Source organism: Melospiza melodia, chromosome 21, assembly GCF_035770615.1.
Source record: "Melospiza melodia melodia isolate bMelMel2 chromosome 21, bMelMel2.pri, whole genome shotgun sequence".
NCBI lineage: Eukaryota > Metazoa > Chordata > Aves > Passeriformes > Passerellidae > Melospiza > Melospiza melodia.
In genome coordinates this window covers 11,898,522-11,917,924 of record NC_086214.1, presented here as the reverse complement: position 1 = coordinate 11,917,924, position 19,403 = coordinate 11,898,522, and the positions used below count along the sequence as shown (strand labels likewise).

At 46.5% G+C, this 19,403-nt stretch overlaps 1 protein-coding gene across 2 annotated transcripts in view; it reads right to left on the bottom strand.

Moving 5' to 3' along the window:
- Window positions 1-19,115, bottom strand: part of CLTC (clathrin heavy chain) — a 29,945-nt gene extending 10,830 nt beyond the window's left edge. For both annotated transcript variants that reach the window (XM_063174064.1, XM_063174065.1), the window contains exons 1-17: window positions 19,011-19,115; window positions 11,622-11,829; window positions 9,280-9,548; window positions 8,803-8,964; window positions 7,941-8,054; window positions 7,401-7,574; window positions 6,588-6,785; window positions 5,754-5,954; window positions 5,047-5,199; window positions 4,615-4,737; window positions 4,273-4,410; window positions 4,020-4,184; window positions 3,751-3,931; window positions 3,249-3,412; window positions 1,469-1,594; window positions 781-923; window positions 187-421 (exon numbers count right to left, since the gene is read on the bottom strand). In XM_063174064.1, coding sequence (XP_063030134.1) covers window positions 187-421; window positions 781-923; window positions 1,469-1,594; window positions 3,249-3,412; window positions 3,751-3,931; window positions 4,020-4,184; window positions 4,273-4,410; window positions 4,615-4,737; window positions 5,047-5,199; window positions 5,754-5,954; window positions 6,588-6,785; window positions 7,401-7,574; window positions 7,941-8,054; window positions 8,803-8,964; window positions 9,280-9,548; window positions 11,622-11,829; window positions 19,011-19,052 — 2,796 coding nt within the window. In that variant the 5' untranslated portion in view covers window positions 19,053-19,115. The remainder of the gene's footprint in view (window positions 1-186; window positions 422-780; window positions 924-1,468; window positions 1,595-3,248; window positions 3,413-3,750; window positions 3,932-4,019; window positions 4,185-4,272; window positions 4,411-4,614; window positions 4,738-5,046; window positions 5,200-5,753; window positions 5,955-6,587; window positions 6,786-7,400; window positions 7,575-7,940; window positions 8,055-8,802; window positions 8,965-9,279; window positions 9,549-11,621; window positions 11,830-19,010) is intronic.
- Window positions 19,116-19,403: the final 288 nt, after the last annotated feature.

Below are 19,403 nucleotides of genomic sequence, written 5' to 3'. Positions count from 1 at the left end.
AGCAGGAGAGTTTCTCATTAAGCTGCAGAGGAAGGTTAAACAGCCACCCCCTCTTCTGTGTTACAAACATGCACTTCCCAGCTTAATACATTTTTAAAAAACCATACTTTTGTCCTAAATCTTTCAATGCAGCCCATGACACTGATGTCAGCAGTCAATCAAGAGGCAGCAGCCTGGCATACATACATTGATCAGCTCCAGGTCACACTGTCCACGCTCGTACGCCACGCAGGCCAGGTGAGGGTCCCTCTTCTCACAGTACTTGCCAACAACACGGCTGTCATAGTAGGGGTTCTCACGCAGGAACCTCTCTGGGTTGTTGTTGCTGTCAATGTAGATCTTGGCCAGTGCATTGTGAGTGGCAGGCTCCTCACAGCCCTCGTGAATTCTTGCTTCCAGCCAGGGCAGAAGCAGCTTCAGCCTAGAAGAAGGTGATTTTCATGTTAGAGGTTGAGTAAGTAAATATCCAGTTGTATGATTTCTACACCCTGGAAGCCAGTCTTGGTGTAGGATAGTCAGAACTAAACCAGAGTTCCAGTGCTCTGTTTTAACCTACATTTTGATTCATTATTATAATGGTGTAACCTTCTGACACTATGAAGAAAACACACCAAAGTTATCTGGAGAGATCCCCACATCAGGCAAGAATTAGAGCTGGCTCTCACCAGTGGCAGCTTCTGCTTGTGTCAGTACCAGCTTTAGCTGTGTGACATGCACTGATGGATAAGCAGCAAGCACTGCCAGACTGGAATTGGTAAAAGACTTGTAGAAGTTTAATACCTGTTTCTTTTCTCAACCTCTGCAACAAGTTCATCAGTTGAAAATTGACCTCTGACTACAAGGATGAGGTTCTTGATCACATCTTCAGAGCAATCCACATCAAGCAGTCCCCCAATAACCACAGGCAGACGGCTGGGATTCACCTGCACAGGAGCATTTAAAGAGGTCAGGATGCTGTCAGGGAGCAAGGGCAGGCAATACATATCCTCAGAATTCCACTTGTTAAGATTGACCCCATCTTCCCACCTTTACTCCCAGCTTCCTAAGGTTCTGAAAAAGCTTAAAAGTCAATTCTTCAGTCAGCAGGTGTTCCCACCCCAGCCCAGTGGCTCACTTAGCTCCCACAGGAAGAGCTCCTGAGCAATCCACTTTGTCCCTGCCGGAAGTTAAAAGGAAAACTTCCCCTTCTCCCCACTCCAAAATACTGAGTCTTAAATCACCTCAACAACTCCAAAGTTATTCTACCAAGTGGCACATGAGTGGGAGTTACTGCTTAACCTGACTGAAGAACGAGACCTGACTCACATCAGGGCTAATTTACTGGAGGCCACTAATTAACCACTTAAATGTCATTTTCAGGTACAAATCTGTTTGCACAATACTTAAACATGATGCCTGTAATTGTACATGATACTGTAAAAACTGATCAATTTGACTCACTGAAGCCAAGGGGCAAGCTGTCACCTACCTTCTGTACATAAATCTCAATATATTTCTGGAGATTATTTCTATACAAATACAGCACCAAGTCGTGCACAAAGTCAAAGCGGTCGCACACAATGATGAGAGGCAGCTGGTCAGTGAGTTTAGCTTCCTAGAAAGAGAAGAGCTTTAGTAATTTGCTTTTGCTCTTGGACTTAAGCAGACAAATAATACAGTCACTTAAACTGTCAAAGCAGCTGAATTTGGAAAGCCAATCTCAACAGTCAACCAAATAATGACAGCTTGTTGTTCAGCTAATTGTTTGCAAGATGTAAAGTGAGAGCACTCACACCCACTGCAGGGAGTGAGGAGCAAGAAGCTTTTTGGAGTTTAACCCTGCTCCTTTGCATGGCAGACTCTACAGAGTTTTACAACACAATACAACTATTACAAGCCTAGGCTATAGAGAATATTTTTGGTTGCCACTGGTGTTTGGTGTGCAGGATTAGCACTCTGGGATTTCAAAAGAAATTTAACCAAGACTAGATTAAGTTGTGGTTGATAATGTAAAACTTAGATACAGAATTAACTTTGAGTGCCATGTGTCATGTGATACCTCCTAACTATGGATTTAGAGAACAGTAAGAATTAAGCTCTATAGCAGTACTACTTAAACTGCTTACCAGATTAATTATCTAAAAGCATTCCAACTTTCAGCATAAGGTTACAATGGTTACAGTACAGAAGCTTAGTCTATGTGGCAGACAGTATTCCGGATGCATATTTCAGATCACTTATTCCAACATGCACATCCCAGAATATAATCCTACATATAAATTACACTTAAGGACTTTACACAGGGAGGCCTGTACTGGGAGATTTACCTGGTACATGTCCTGCACATTCCAGACATGGAACAGCACAAAAAACAATAACTTTCATCAGGAGTTTGACAGCTTGATAACATATCTTAGGTGGCTTGATCAAATGACATACCTTACACCTCGGTGACACCAGGTTAGTTTTAGAGAATTCTCTTGGGAAGAGTTTTGCCATCTTCAGATATGATCAGCAAAATCTAAGACTATGCTATGTAACCAACAAACATGAAGGCAGGAAATGTTCCCAGATAAAGTTTTCCCCTCCCACATGGTTCCTAAGGTATTTCTGTGTTGTGTCTGTCAATAAGATCAGTACTAAGACTACAGAATCTGAACTTTGAGCACAGCATCCTTCCCTACTCTCCAGCAATGCTCTGCATCAGTCAGGATATTTCCCACTCACTGGCATCTCCCAGCAGAGCTAAACCATGGCTCACCTGGCTGAAATTTCATGTGTAGGAGTAAGATCAGCCCTGAATCTGAAAGCATTTATGGAATGAACTGACTCTTTTCATCTGTTGTTTCTGTAGTTGCTCACTTGGAGTTGATTACACTATAAATAAGCATTAAGTTATCAACTCATTTGGCACTATGGGTGTTCTCAAGTTAAGCAAACTGTTTCCTATTTTATAGCAGACATTTCTAACAAGTTCTAGGTAAGCTGGTACATTTACTACAGGTTAAGAGTTCAAGCCAGATTAACCTTAGCAAGAACAGTGAGGAACTGACCTCATTCTTATTTTTTAGACAATATTCCAGGCTCAGACTTCATTAGGAGGTACTGTCAACATGGCAGATACCTCAGGTTTGAGGACACTTGGATCCTTAAGTGCAAAGGTTACAACTCATCTGTTTTCACAGAGCTGCCTCATTTCACTAGTGACATACCATATTTTGTCAGAACCCCCAACAGCCCCAGACATTCCAGTGTTACCCAAACATTACCTTGAGGAAGTTTTTAACACGTTCTGGATCATAGCAGTTGCTTTCCCTGCAGATTCTTTCCACTTCTTTAATTTGTCCTGTCTTGCATGCAGCTTGAATGTACTTGAAGTGCACATCTGGATCCTGGCTGAAGTTTACAATGGAGCCCAGGAAATAAAACAAACCTGCAGAGAAACAGTAAACACATTATTTGCTGGTCTCAATTAAAAATACAAATCCCAAAGGCTACAGAAATTAAAGGCACCCATTTTGGACAAAGGCAAGAGGCCAGCATTCTAGGTTTTTCTAGATCTCCAAACATTTTCCAGGATTTCAGAAAAACAAATTATGCAACTGAATAGTGGTATCCACCCTAAACAGGGAAACTTGAAAGTTTAGATCTGTTTCAACACAGTTTGAGGCCTAAATACTGAAGCTGATTATGGCTTTCTAGATTTCAGCAGACAGACACACATCTGTAACGAGGTGTGCAACAGCTCCTCTTGCAGAAGTACAGACTCACCTTCAAAGCTCTTGAAGGACTCAAAGAGCTCAATGAGTGACTGTGTTGACAGCTGTTCGTGGTATTTGGAAGCCACCTGGACACAGATCTGCAGGTTCTGACGGATGTTAGCGGACAGCATCGCACGCAGACACTCCAGAGAGTCTTCTACTGACAAGGACCCAAAATAATTCACTAACCACTGCAAAAACACATAAGGCATCTTAGACCTGAGCAAAGAGCAGTTATTGGAGGCAGGATTTGCAGGTGCAGGGTGTTTGATGCCTTACCTCAGGGTTGAGGAGGTGAGTGTGAACCACGGCACGCTTGATGTCGTAGAGGTCTGTGAAGTGCTCGAGTGCTCTCTGCAGCAAACCAGCCTTCTCACACAGCTGAGCTATGTGAGCCCGGTCATAGTGAGTAAACATTTGGTTTCCCAGGATGGCATCTGCAACCTGGAAGGAACAGGGAACATTTTCACTCAGTTCCTGAGCACTCCCAGCAGTGTTTGCCATGTCCAGCTGCAGGGAGTCTGAGCAGTACCTGAGGGGCGTGCATGAGGTTCATCTCAAGTAAACGTGTTTGCAGGGGACCTTCTGAGGGACGATTATTCTTCAGTGCATCCAGCAGAAAGGCTGTACATTGCTGGATTAAATTATATTCCATAAAGACATCCACAATCTGCAAAACAAAACAAAACAAAAAAAAAAACAAAAAAAAAAACAAAAAAAAAAAGAAAGAAATTTAGGTTTTTGATTAGGAACTGGAAGTATATTTAAGCATCAATAGCTAAGTCCAAACTCATTGCTCTGATGGTTTGAGCAGGGCTCCTCTTACCAATCTAATGCTTTGAAGTCAACATTTCACAGCAATAAAGTTATTTACCTGAGTTATATCTGCAAGAGGCTCTTCATCTTGAACGAGCATTTGTGCAAACTGCTGTCCTTGATCAGGGCTGATTCTCATTACATTCCTCAGCAAAAAGATCCAGTCTGGAGTATATCCAACCTGAGATGATGATGGAAAGTGAGAACTCAGCAAGAGCACCACACACCTTGGTAAATACAGAGCTCAGTCAAAGCTACTGTCAGGAGATTACACAACCCAGCCAGGATTTCCTCTTTTGGAAAAGGCTACATGGGGAAGTAGGGAAAGATCCATGTGTGAAGTCTAACAGTAGCTATTCATGAAAAACTTGAGGCAAAAGTAAATACTGTACAGGCTCTCAGATTCCCCACAGTTACTTCCAGCTACTTTGGAACATGCACTAGCTATTATTAAATACAGGACAGATAGAGCAATTAAATTTTCTCTCACCTTCTTAGCATACAAAACAATCTTCTGGACTTGTCCTGTTTCAGCAAAACACTGGATGACCTTGTTTGGAACGTTGGCTCTCAGATAGACACTAAGTGCTAGCGTGGGATCCACAGATTTCACAAGGTCTCCCAGCTCCTCCGAGCACTCCAGCTGCTCACAAACAGAAATGCAGTCAGCCCACCCTGGGAGTGCCATGCTGAGATGCTCTACCACCCTCTTCCTCATTTCTCTTCCTTTTGGACTTCAAAGAATTAAGCCCCAGCTTGACAGCCTGAGCTGACTCTCCCAGCAGGGCTCTAGTGGGCTCAGCTCCTCACGCTCTACAGCAGTTCAATGAATTTTCAGAGCCAGAACTGGGTGACACATTGTACCAGCATGTCTCCCCAATTAATTACACAGCTGTAACCACAGCTCACAGCACTTGCAGTCAGTTTCCAACGGACTGGTTTGGCAAAGCCCAGCAGCAGCTCAGAGCTTTCCATGCTCTGCACAGCCTGCTGTGATTTTAAATGCAGAATGAGTGAGAATTGATCAATTCCCTTGCAGTAGTTTGAGTCATAGTGACAGGTAGAGTGAGCACCTATTGCTCAGCTGTTTGCTGTCACTGCTGAGCTCCCAGCTGAATTTTCCTGGGAAGGGGGGAGGCTGTCAGGCAGTGCTGTTCCTTCCCCCCACACCTCTGAAAGTATCAACCACAAACTCACCTTATCTTCTTTTAACCATTTTTCCAGGAGCTGCTTGCGGCCCTGCTGGAGCACTGGTCTGCAGAGCTCCAGTGACTCATACTTGTTCAGCTGCCCTTGGTCCAGCAGAATGCCAAAATACTGCAGGAGAGGGGAAGTCTGCCCTGGCTGAGCTGGAACACTCTGGAACCGGCGTATGGTGTCTGGAGTACGCAGGATTCCCTGCCAGAGAGAGAGAGAGAGAGAGAGAGATCCACTTCAATTTTCTGCTGTTGTGGCTTGGCAAGAGCTTCTCCAGGAAGCTGGAGGTAATGTCACTGTAGCTGTCACAAGCATTTCTATGTTTTGCCAGCCCAGAATGTCAGGAGCAATATGGCTGAACACCAGCTCAGACACTGAGATGCTTTGACAGAAAATGTGCTATAATAACCCATTATATTTATTTCAGTAGCAATGCAGATTTAAGTTCAGAATTAGGACACGCTTGGCCTTGCAAGCAAGTTCCTCTCATCTGAATTTAGCTTAGCCTGGGTTTTTTATCCTGTTTCCAGGTGCACCCTCAGCTAGAGGTTGTCTTTTCACAGACACTTTTTTGCATCACTAGAGAAGTAAAGGTGAGTACCAGAAATGTTATGAATCATAGCCATTAGTTCATCATTTACTCCTCCCTTCCTCTGTGGGCTTGACAAACTCCAAGATCATCCAGCTTGCAACCACTGTCATCACCCAAGGTACCTGTGAAGCACCAAACTACCCTGGGACATGAGCAGTAACAAGACTGTGCCCCTGCCACTAGAAAAATTCACTGAGCTATCCTGAAGCCAGTAGAATTCAGTGCTATTGTGAACACTTTACCTTTGGGGCATTAGCTGCCACTTTTGCTGCCTCTGAGTAGTTCCCTTGTGCAAAGAGTGCATTGAATTTCCTGGCAAAGAGCTCCTCGGCCCCCGCCAGGTTGTTGCGGACAGCCATCCGTAGCGCCAGGTCAGGGTTCTGCAGCACATTTGTGATGTAGGGAATGATGTTCTCCTCTTCCACACACACTGACAGCACCTGGAGAAACCACCAGGGGAAACATCCAGTTAGCCCAAGTGTCAAAAGTAAGCCAAAGGCTAAAGTAACTCCTGAGAGGAAAGTTAGGGCATTCATGGAAAGTTTTTCATCCCTTGATAACTCATAATTAACCTTTTATTAAAGAGGCCTCTGGTCAGAATGAACCAATGTCATCCATTGTCTGCATCAAAGCAGGCAATTAACAGTTTAATTGAAGTATCTGCAGAGGCAGAAACACAGAAATACAATGGATCTTTCAGGGATACAGGGATCTTTCTAAAACTCAATGTCTTAGGTAATCAATCCTAGAGGATACCAGGAACAAATCTGCTCTATATTCCCCATGTTCAACAAACAATCCACCCAAAATCAGTGTGGGCTAAAGGCATGGCTGTACAATGTGAGTAACTTGTTCATAAAGTAGTTAAGTATGGAGATAGAACAGCAAATTTATTTTGGGGCACACAACACTGTCAGACCCCACATGCTCTGAGCAGAGTTCAAAGTGAACATTTCTGGAAACTGAATTTTTATTCATAGACATGAACCCTGCAGTGCATCATGAAGAGCCAGTGGGATCAGCTAAGAAGTGGCTTCCAGGCCAAGTCTCCTTACCTGTCCCTTTCTGTTGACCCCAATAATTCCAGCTGTTGCTTCATGCTGTGCAGTAACAAAAATGGTCTCTCCACTGATCCTGTTCATGTAGATACAGGTGCCAGTTTCCAGGTCATACAAGTGGATGTAGCCATACTTTGTTATGAGGAACACCACGTCATGCTTGTCACTGATCTGCAAAACAGAAATAGATTACTCAAATTTGGCACTGGATAAATGAGTTGGTGCTTTTGGAACAGCTGGGCCATTTCAGGACAGCCAGAAGTGCTGTTTTATTTTTACTTGAGTACTATCACAGCAGAATGACGTTTGAAGAGCTTGAAAAGCAGTTAAAACATATGGATATTTCTTCTATAAATAAGAACATGCTGCCTTTGAATGCTGCTTGTCTCCACCTTTACTTTCCCACTACTGAAGCAGGAGCAGCAGCCACACCAGTCACACCAGTTTAGGCCCACATTAAGCAGCTGGCTCCCAGTGCCCTCCCTGCTCCTGTCACATCCACCCAGAGAAGCTGCAGACCTTTTGCAGCTGTCATACCTGCATAGCAACAGGAAAGTCACTTTGTGCTTCAGGAGGGAAGAAGACATCCACAGCTTTCTTTGGAAAGGGCTGATTCCCAGTGGGTGGTGTGCCAACCTCAATGATATGCAGCTGTGCAAGAGATAAGATTAATTCTTGCATCTAATTTATTTAACAATAGATTCAACAATGAAATTACAGCAGCTCTCTTGCTGCTCAGCCTTAATTCCAGGTTTATGCAAAGACAAACTAAGTTAATCTTCCTAAATATTTTCACTGGCTAAAGGTGTGGCACCTGGTGTTCATGTACCAGTTAAATATGATCTTTAGTTACCTCTAATTACTTGGAAGCCTCAGGATTCAGTAAGGTTACTTTAGATGCAATCTTTTAACTTGGTTCACATTCTGCAGAGACAGTTCTGAAGATGTTTCTCTGAATCTAGCTCTGGTTTTGCTGTAACTCACATAATTCCAGCATTCACATGGGATCATTATTTAGCCCTGCAACACTATTGCTTTACTTTTTTTTTTTTATTTCCATCCAATAATTTGGAAATTATTTGAGTCTGATACCAGGGATCAGCATCAAAGAAAGATTACCACAGTTTTTCCCTCAAGTTCAGCCTGTGAAGCTGAGAGTCACATGTTTCAAGCAGCTAACTGGGCTGGTCATGACATGCCACTTAACTTCTCCACTCACAGATTCTTGCTACACCAGGTAGTCCAAGCTCTGCATGCACCACATGTCATATCCAGACTGACACAGTCCTTCACTTTCTTCCTTAAATGCAACTTTTTGCATTAAACCACTTGTTCTCCTGGAAGCAGAGAACCAGGGTGAGTCACTAAAGATTACAATATGTTTAGAACCAAGCCTTACCTTACCCCCAGCTTGCCCTCTTACTGCAAAACAGAAGAGAGTGGATTCTTCAGCATTCCCTTCCATCTTGAACTGTGCAAAGCTGGCTGCATGTCCCTCGATGGGCTGGGACACTTTTCTGTCCACAGAGTACAGCTGCATTGCCCCCACTACACGGTTTTGCTACACAAAAAAGAACAAGTGTCAGGAAAAACAGGCACTGTGACAGTAATTTAATTTAATATTGGTCAATATGCTGCCATTTAAAGCTTCCTCTTACAACAGCATCACTTCAGACTCTTGTCACTTCAGACTAGTGTTCATATCATTACAAATCCAATTATAGCAATGTGAGATTTTCAGTTACACTTAAGTTTGTTATTTGAAGATTGAGATGAGCATTTAAGTTTAATAAAACAAACAGATCAGTCCTGCTCCTGTAGAAGGAGACAACAAGACAATCTCTGGGGTTTCCCCACCTTCCTGGAGGTAAAGTACCTGAGCAGATATTCCAGTCAGCAGGAGCCATTTCTGCTTGGCATCAGTTCTGTAGTTGATGATCTGGCAGCCAGCGAGGCTGGAGTGGCGATCAAACATCTTCACAGGCTGGGACTCGCCCTCCATGCTCCAGTGGTACACGGCGTTATCCGTCACGAGGGCAACGGTGTTCAGAGAGATCCACTTCCAGAAGGTGACATCATCTGTCATGGTGTGAGCCTTCATCTTGCTCTTCATCTCAATGTTAAAGATTTGCAGCGTTTTCCCAGCTAGAAGACACAGTGGTGTTAGGCACAGGACAGAGCTCCACTAGGACATCAAACCCTGGGGACTTCCTTCAAGAAAAAGCTGCTCCACACTGGCAGACCTTCAGGGATCAGCCTCCACTTGGAAGCAGACCACACTCCTGGGGCTGATTTTACTGATTTGCCACTACTGAGCAATCAAACAGATGTGGAGAATGGGTTGGTAGGAGACAAAAGCTTCAGCCACACAAATGGGTTGGAGGATACTTCACACACACCAACACCAGGTCACAGTCATGCTGAGGCTCCTTGGAGCTCTGAGGGAAGCTGTCAGTGGCATTTAAAGCTATGTCCACATCTGTTTTAAGTATTAAAAGGGCACAACATGGAACAGTCAGGTTGGCAGAGGGCTTTTGTAATTCAGGCTAATTAACCAAAACCTTGGGGTTGCACTAATGGGATACACAGCTACTGACTGCAAACCAGACTGACAGGAACTGTGCAGGGCAAGGAATCTAGGGACCAACACAAGCTCTAGAAGGCAAGAGGAAAAGTTCTCCAAATACATAGAATGGTGCATACAAACATCCTGAACAGCCACCTGCAGTCAAATCTACCAGTTTGTATAACACAGTGGCCTAAGAAATTATTTCTTCCTGTTGAGAAGATAAGAAAAGTTCTGACAGTTCTATTACTTATAGGAGAGAATTATTTAAGCACACATTAGTGTAGCCCAGGAGGAATAGGAAAGATCCCATAAAAGTGGATGCAGGCCAGAAAATCTGCTACAGTTAGTAACTGTAGGCCAGCTTGAGGAAGTCACAGTGCCACAGAGGCAAGTGCCTGCACTCACCAAGGACTGATTTAGCTCAAAGCCATTAGCTCAGCAACTGATGCAAGATGCTGAGTGAGGAGTTTCTCCAGAATTTGGAGAAATCTCTCTACTACAGAGTTACTCAGGCTACAGGCAGCAGTTTGTTTCCACATCTAGTGCAGCTGGAGCTTTAGGGTCAAGGGAGAGGACATTCAGGTAACACGTTCCTACATGCTAGGCAAGGTGTATTACAAGGCAAAATCTAGACTTGAGTCAAAGGGGTCAGTCCTGTTCATAAAGAGCTCAGTATCAAGATCCCAGTGATTCAAGTACACTTTGGGTTCTCGAGTGGATTAATTTTGGGAATCTCAGGGCTTCCCTTGTTTGGGAGGGCACAGAAACCTCTGACTTTTAGGCCTTCAGTTGCTTAAACACCGCTGTTCAGCCATGTGCACCATAAATCTGAGCCATTTTATTCTGCTTTTTCTTGTCATAAGACACAACAGGTACTAGGTACAGTCAATTGAGGTAACTCACCATCTGCACACACAAGAAAGCATTAAAGTTGTGACAAAACAGTAGCACAGTATTAAAGGCAAAGTTAGATAACATTGGATACATACAAATCTTTCCATTAGCAATACATGCATTTCTAGAGTGACTGCACTTTAAGCTTTTTGGGCCTCTGAGGGGAAGAGATGGACATTTCTGGAAACTCCAGAGGAATGCTTGTTCTCTGTAACATCAGAGATACCAAGCTGGCTGACCTTGTACTTCCTTCACCAAACAAGTCTTCCCTGCATAGTTTTACTCCTCTTATCACTGCCTGATAAAATAAAAATGCACTGGCCTCTTTCAGCAAGGCCAAACCAAGGCCTTCAGGAATATTTGTCCCCCCTTCCCAGCCTTAGTTTTCCTGTCTCTAAGGAAAGGTTTAGTTGATCTAAGAGTTATACTCTTAGATCAGGTCTCACTTCCCCCTAACATGATTCCTTAAAGGCCACACTTGCCTTCCAGCTCTCCCTGCTCAAAGCTGCAGCATTTGGACTGAAGGAAAAAACTCATCCTAATCATCAGCAAAATAGCAGGACACTCAGCTGAAGCTCCCTGCCCAGCTGCCTCCAGAAGGGCTGAAAATGCATTCAACTTAAGCTCCCATTAAGCTGTGGGAAATTGCTGCAGGATCCTCCCACACAAATTACCTGGGAGAGCTCAGCCCCTCACAAACTAGCTCTACAGCAAGCTCTCCATCCACTCCAGCAGCCCTTTAGCAGAACTCATACCTTTCAGTGCAATGACTTTACTGGCAGGGTTCATGATAGCACTGTCAGCTGAAATTGGTCTCCTGATGGGGTTGCTGGGGTCGTTCATGTCAATGATCACCACTTGAGCCTGCTCTCCTACTTTCTCTCTGATGCAGATGAATTTGTCAGACTCCATGGTCAGAGTGCTGAACCCAATGTTTGCTGGGTTGATGCCCAGACTTTGGAGCTGGAAGAGAATAAAAAGGTTTAACATTATTACCTTGGTATAGTCACAAGCAGCTTTTGTGAATGTCACAGGAAATATCAGACTTTGCTTTATCTGGTGACAAACAGCAATGCTACCCCAAACCTGCACAACACACAGTGTTGCACAATTTCATCTAAACCCAGCAGGCTTCCTGGAGAAGCATTCAAGCACTTGTATCTTGTCTTCAAGGTCCATTTACAACTTATCCATTAAGAACTCAATCTTTGAGCCCCCTCACATGGCTTAAAGCACTCTGAACTCACCATACTGGACCTGCAGCCTCAGCCCTCACTCTCACCAGCCCTCCTCCCTGAGCTCATCCACTGCCTTTGGCAGCTATCACTATTTCAAGCTTAACATCACACGTGAGGTGTCTGAGCTTTATCTCCATCCCTGTGCAGCTAAAAAAAGCTGCCTGTCTAGCAATTAGCCCAGGCCTGTCTCGCAGCAGCAGGCACAGCTGGGCACTACTGAAATTACCAATGGCCCTGTTTGACACAGGAGTTATCAATAAACCACTTCCTTCTCTGAGCCACAGCCTGCTCCCCTAAGCCTTGCAATGCCCACATTTCTTGTACAGCTTGCAACAAAACATTTCAGTTAACAGCACTTAGCAAAGCCCCTGTATGAGGAGGATAATCAGTAGGGAAACAAAGTTGATTGCATTTTTAACAGCAAAAATGCAGCCATGGTCACATCACACAGATATTCCAGCTTGTCCACCTTGAGAACCCCAGTTTTCTTCTAGGAGAAGAACTATCAGCTCTAATATTCTGGTATTTTTCTTTCTGGAAGACCTTCAAGCCCAAGATGCCCCAAGAAGGGCGAGACCTTCCAAAGCATTTTAGGCTGATTGTGCTGGTTTGGAGCTCTCAGCTCTTATCAGCTGTGCTCTGAGGCAGCTCCAGGGAGGCCATGCCCCAGCTGCTCTGCTCCTGCCTGTTTGCAGCTCCTGATAAAGAGGGTTTGACTCCACTTCCCCTTTGCCCAGGCTCTGCAACAGCACATGTGAGGAACAAGTAACATCTGAGCCGTGGCACAGCAAGTTAACCGAGCCAGCCTCACAGAAGTCACTTGGATGGATGATGTAGATTACGCAGAGAATATTTTGACAATAAAGCCAGGTGACAGCATGTGACAGCTATTAAAAAAATAAAAATCAAACCCTAACTCATTAACAGGTCAGAACTCTTTTACTCAGATTTAAGCAAGTGTTTGAGGTCCAGCATCCCAGAAGCTGACCCCACATTCTCCAGCCATTTAGAAGATTTTAGATTCAAGCTCAGAAGTCCCTTTCACACTTTGAGCAGTGTCCTCCAGACCTGAGCTAGGCAGGGTTATACACAACCCAATCACACCCCTGCAGGGAGGGAAGGGCTGGAGATGTGGGAGTTTGATCTGGTGGAGCTGCAGTGACTTACTGGGACGTGGCATTTCCTTTGCTAGGGCTGCAGGCTTAGCAAGTGCCAAATCATTTATCAAGCACACTCAATTTCCTCGTTAATTTGGTAGAGGGGGTGGCTGCAGAGAGCCAAGCAGGCAATAACTCACAGGGTGAAACCAGAACAAATCAGAGCAGCAAGTCCAAGCAGATGGCAGGACCTCTTAGGGAGGTCTAGACAAAACCACCACAGCAAAGGTGCTTGGATACTGCAAGGCAGATTTACCTTAATCCACAGCAAACTGCCATCTGCTCGTGCAGCTCTGAGGCTCTGACCCAGGTGGGACATGGGAGACTTTTACAATTTCTGTTATCAAAGATGAGGTATTTCTTTGCAAAGATTTAGAAGATTGGCACAGGAGCTCTGAAGAAGTTTTCTGATGGAGATGCAACCATCTCAAGGTCTCTAAGTCCACAAACTCCTCCTGCCAACATTTCATCTTTCATCTCAACAAACCAAGTGCATGAACCACGTCTGCTTCAAGGCTCAGGAAATTGACTCTGACAGAGACAATCTCTGTGTTTGGTTACACAAGAGTGTCACCAGCCAGGAGTGGCACTTCCTTGCCCAGCTGGTGAATTTCTGGGCTGCACAGAACTCCTGAGCACAGATCATTCCCTGGAATATCGGTTGTTTTCCTGCCCAAACAGGCTGAAGTTCAGGTGAGTGAGGCAGGCATGTTTATAAAGCTCAGCAAAGCAAACAGAGATGAAGATTACTGTTAGGAAACGTGACAGCAAATATTTCTTTGAAGGCTTTTATTCTGAAAATTTCAATACTATTCCATGTACAAACCCAGGAGCTGAACTACAACTAAGGAGTACAGATTTTCTATTACAAAGGGAAAGACCCCCAAGTATTTTATGCTGCACCAAGTCTACTACATTTCACTGATTCATAAACAAAAAAAAAAAGGAATTTCAGACATTGCTATATTTTACTACAAAACCCACTTCCTTGGCTTTTAAGCAGATATGAAAGCAGAACTTGCTAACAGTCCTTGGGCAACTGATTTACAGTTGGGAGTTATTTTACACCACCGTTTGTTGGAAAGATCAGTTGCACCAGACTCCTGCTAGGAATAAAGTGTTCTGTGAAAGAGCTGCTCCAGTAGAGTGGAACCATGACACAGACTGTCAGGGACAGCAGCAACTCCTGTGTTCAGCAGTCCCCAAAGGACTCATCTCACCCAGGATCAGATACTTCAGTCACTTGCAGGCTCTGCTGAACCCTGGAATTCTGTGATGGCATTTATCTGAGCAGCCCTGAGATGTGAGTCATTGTAACGTTGTAAGGCAGTGGCTGATTACCAGAATTGTTTTTTCACTGCAAGATAATTCAAGTGCATTCTTGGTAACTTAGCCAGAGAAGCTGTCACATGTGTGGGACATCAAACTGAATGGTAAAAGTGCTGACAGGAGTCTCTTTGTTGACCCCTTCCTGTAATGTTCCCTTTCTTGTGGCAGTCTGCTTAGCTGTCAGATCATTTCTCCTTGCCTGTGAGGAAGGGCACGAAGTGCTGAGCACACATTTCACCTCAGCTCTCACACCCAACAGGATGCAACCACTGCTCTGTGGCCACCAGCAGCTGCTCAGCCCCTGCCCAGAGACTCCTTATCTGCATGCTGCTAGAAATCACAAACCTGGAAAACGCCACTAAACTGGAAAATACCCGTATTTTTGAGAAGCACTTCAGTGTGCAATGAATAATATTTAGCTCTATCCCAGGCCATGCTTTCCTAGGCTTTGACTGACCAAGGCAGACACTTGAGCTGCTCTTTTCATTCCACAGACCAAAGTTCAGCAGAGCAAACATCAGTCACACTAAACCATTTGTGTTTGTGATGCTCTCTTAGTTATCCCTGCAGTTCTGAGAGTCCCACAGCCAGTCCATGGCAAAGTACTCCATATTCACCAGTGCAAGGTAAGAGTTCCAGCCTGTGGCAGCCTAGGAAGTCGTGTTTCCAACAGATAAGGAGATTCAAGAGCTCTCCTGTTTCTATATCCTTCCTATTCTCTGCCTCCCCCCCAGCAGGCTGAGGCAGCACCCTCTCTCAGCAGCCAGGCCCTGCTGTGGGACTGCCCCAGCTCCCCCAGTGAGGCTGGACCTGCTGGCACTGGGGCTCAGAGCCCCTGATCCCACTCCTCCTTTGGGCTGAGGCCCAGCCCCAGCAGCAAACACAAACCAAGGCAGCAGGGCCCTGCACTCAGTGCCTGGGAGGGACGTGCCCAGCACAGCTCATAAACTGCTTAACTCAGTGCTGCTATCCAATTAGCTGAGACACACACACAATCCCTCTCACTTCCATTCTCTGTTACGTATTTCCCCTCTGTAGGAATACTCCAAAGTCACTGGCTTTAGGAATCTGGATCCACTAAGAAGCAAAGAGCAAGAATCCCAACAAAACAGCATTAGGCACCACAGTTCTCTAATTTCTGACTTGCATTGTCACAGAGGATGTAACTGCTCCCAACTAATGCTGTTACAGCAGAGATTTGTGGTTTAGGCTGCATTAAACTCCCTGTCAGCACAATACATGGAACAATTTTGCTGTTTGTCATATTTAGAGCAAACAACTGAATTTATATATTTCGTTCTATGATTCCTTGGCTGTCCTGTTTTATTCTCTGGCCCAGCTGTGATTCCAAGAGCCATCCCAGCACCACCACAGCAGAACAGCACAGCTGCCATTCAGGTTTGCTCCATCAATGAACAATAAATACAAACCCCCTTTTCCTAGGGTTAAAGAAGCACTTCTGTCCTGGTATCAAGTGCACAGCCTGAGCTGGTAGTTTTCTCTATATTGTTTTACAAAAATCTTTCAATTCAGAAGAATATTTATTAATGCCTTAACTCAGTACAGCAGCGGGCCTGCTCCAAGTTCAGTATTTATAAATTTCAGGGTAGTGTGGTTAAATTAAGGGGCAATCACAGTTCATCACCTGCTAATTAGTCTGGTTCCTTCTCACTCATCAAGAACTTGTCCTCTTAGAAAAGCTCCACTGACCCACCACAGTAAGCAGCTGTTTTCAGGAATCCCTGAAGCCTGGATAGGAGCAAGCAGATCTGCAATCATCCCACACACTGAACTCTGATCTCCCACTACATACACAGTGGATTGTTTCCTCATACCCACTTTGGGGAAAGAAAAAAAAAAAGGCAGCAGCTATATAAAGTTTTATAACATGAGTGTTGATAGCACAGCAATCAGGTTCCTCCCTGAAAATTCCCAAGGAAAGTTTTGCCCAGGCTGTTGTTGCTGCTCCTTGGTGGCAAGGCAGGGGTGTAGAGCAGACACCACACAGATAAGAGCAGCCTGCACACCTGGGGCTGCTGAGATTGCAGAGCTTGTGACTCTGACAAACAAACCCTGGCAACATTTTTGGTTTTACACTCCCCAGAAAGCTCCCTCCTCCCTAGCATGTTACCTACTTGTCCAAAGTCCACCTTCAGCTCCAATTTGGGGTACAAAGCACTGTGCCCCCAAGAGATGAGGCATTCAGGAGTTTTCACCTCTTCACTCCCAAATCACACAGCCAAGCTGCCAACAGCAGCAGCTAATGGTCTGCCTTGAAGCTGAACACCAGGACAAGCTTTGTACTTGACCACTTTTTAACCTCCAATAATGAATCTGTGGAGAACCAGGATCACACTGTGTCTATTGACTGATTTCAATAACAGCCTGCAAGAACTTTCTCATTCAAATCCATCACCTGCTTTTTCAGGCTCCAGCTGGGTACCTCCTCTTTCATTAACAATCACTACAAACTTGCAGGTGTTGCACAACACCTGTACAACAAGTTTCCTAGACAAATGTGGGTCAGGTACAGTTCAAGAAATTGTATTATTGAGTCCACGAGGAGCCTGGACAGCAAAAATATTGCAATATCAGTGTTTCTGCTCCCAAAATCTACGTCAGGAACTTCAGCAGAAAAGCAACTCCTAGAATCCAAATTCCTCTGAATATTTTTTTCAATGAAATGAAAGGAGGAAGTTCAAAGGCAAGAGCCACGTGCACCCAGGCTCAGAGGGGTGCACACCCAGCTGAGAAAGGATCAGCTCCTGTGTGCAGCTGGAACAGAGACTGGTTCAGCCAGTGCTCCACACTGAATGGGCACAGGCAGAGAAAAATGCAAATCCAACCCCAAATAAGCAGACAAATCAGTCTGGAGGCTGAGCAGTCCTGTTCCACCCCAGTGCTGGCCTGGAAGCTCCCAGCACTTCTGGCGTGAAGCAGATGAGTTCCATTATGTAACAGCACTCATGTCATTAGAGACCTGGCAGTGGGTCACATGCAAGGTTTGGGGCTTAAATAATGCACAAAGGTGCAGTGCCACAATGCCTGATTGAGAGCTGGGCTGGCTTTCACCTGAGTGCACAGAACCTCCTCAGCACCTGGGGCTGGACAAGGCACTGTCTGGGAGGTGAAGCTCTGGCCAGTTCCTGACATTCTCCTGTCAGTGCTGCTCACCACAGGGACACCTAAACTATGGATTCTGGCCTGCTTTTAAACTGATATTGGAGTAAAACCATTCAGTGCTCAGCTACACACCTGAACAAGCACCAAAGCAGCATTTATGAACAGCTGTACCCTTCAACTAAGTATTCTGCAGTGGTTCTTTCAACAAGGTGCTTAGAAATGAATTACTTTCCATTTGAGTCAGGTACTTTTCTTCACAGTAAATCATGCAAATCCATCACTGTGTTTAACCCAGTTAGCTGAGCACAAACCTAACACAGACACTGGCACCACCAGAAGACCTTGACCAGGTGAGCCAATGTAGCTTTTACTACACAAATTCTCCTCAAAAAAAAAAAAAAAAAAACAAACCCACTCCTAAGCAGTGAAACCGAGCTGAGGAACACTCAGAGCCCTTCGCCCTTCAGACCTGTCGGATGGGAAGTGCCCATTGCACAACTGGATCCAGACCCCTCCCAGCGCCGCAGCTTCACCCACGGGCAGGGAGCCCTCGCTGCCCCGGGAGGGAGCCCCGCGCTCCCGCTCCGCAGCCCGGCGCCTCCAGGAAGTCACCTCAGAGAAATTCAGCGCCATCGCTCGGAAATAAACTATTAACGTGTGGTTCTGGTGCATCGAGAGCCAGAGCTGGGCTTGGGGAGAGGCCAGCGGACAGCGGAGCTGGCACCTGGGCACCTGCACTGCCACAGCTGCACTGCAGGCAGCCGCAGAGCTCCCACGTTTCGCTGCAATACGCGATTTTCCTTCCACAAAATGACATTAGAAGTGGGAACACCGGCAGATCGCTTTAGCCTGTCCTTAGAACTACAGAAGCTTTAAGACCATTCAAATAAATACATTAAGCGGCACACGGACACAGCTCGGCCACCTGCCTGCCTCACCCCCCCGTGCCGGGCCGTGCCGGGCCGTGCCGGGCCGGGATTTCCCGCTGGCGCCGCTCCGGAGCCACCCGCGCCCGGCCCGCACCGCCCGGCCCGCCCGGGCACCGCGCCAGCCTCGCCCACCCCGCCGGGCACGGCCCGCGGGCACCGGCAAGGACGGGATGCCCGGGCCGGCCCCTCCCGGGAGCGCCCTCCGGGCAGCGCTCCCCGACCCGGGCACCGCGGGCCGAGCAGCGCCGAGCGCGCCCGGCCGCCCTCACGGAGGCACCGCGGGCAGGCCCGGCGCGGCTCCCCCGGCTCCGTCCCCGGGCGGCTCCCCCGGCGGAGCGAGGCAGCGGCCCGCCCGCCCCCGCGCCCACCTGGAGATGCTCCTGGAAGCGGATGGGCAGGATCTGGGCCATGGCGGCGGCGGGGCGCTCCGGGCCGGGCCGGGCTCAGCGGTGCGGGCGGAGCGGGGCCGCGATGGCGGAGCGGGGCCGTGCGGAAGCTGCCCCCGCCGGCGGAAGGATACCGCCGCGGAAGGATACCCGCACCTGCCGCCGCCGGCCGGCCGCGCGGAGGGATCCCGGCGAGCGGCGCCAATGGGAGCGGCGGCTGTGATGCGCCGCCGGAAGGGACTATTTGGGGACGCATCACTCCCTCCCTCCCTTTCCCCGGCCTTTTTTTTTTTTGCCACATCATGCGACCGAGGGGCCGCGGCGTCACTTCCGGCCCGCGCGCGCGCGGTCACGTGGGGCGGGGCGGCGCGGCCG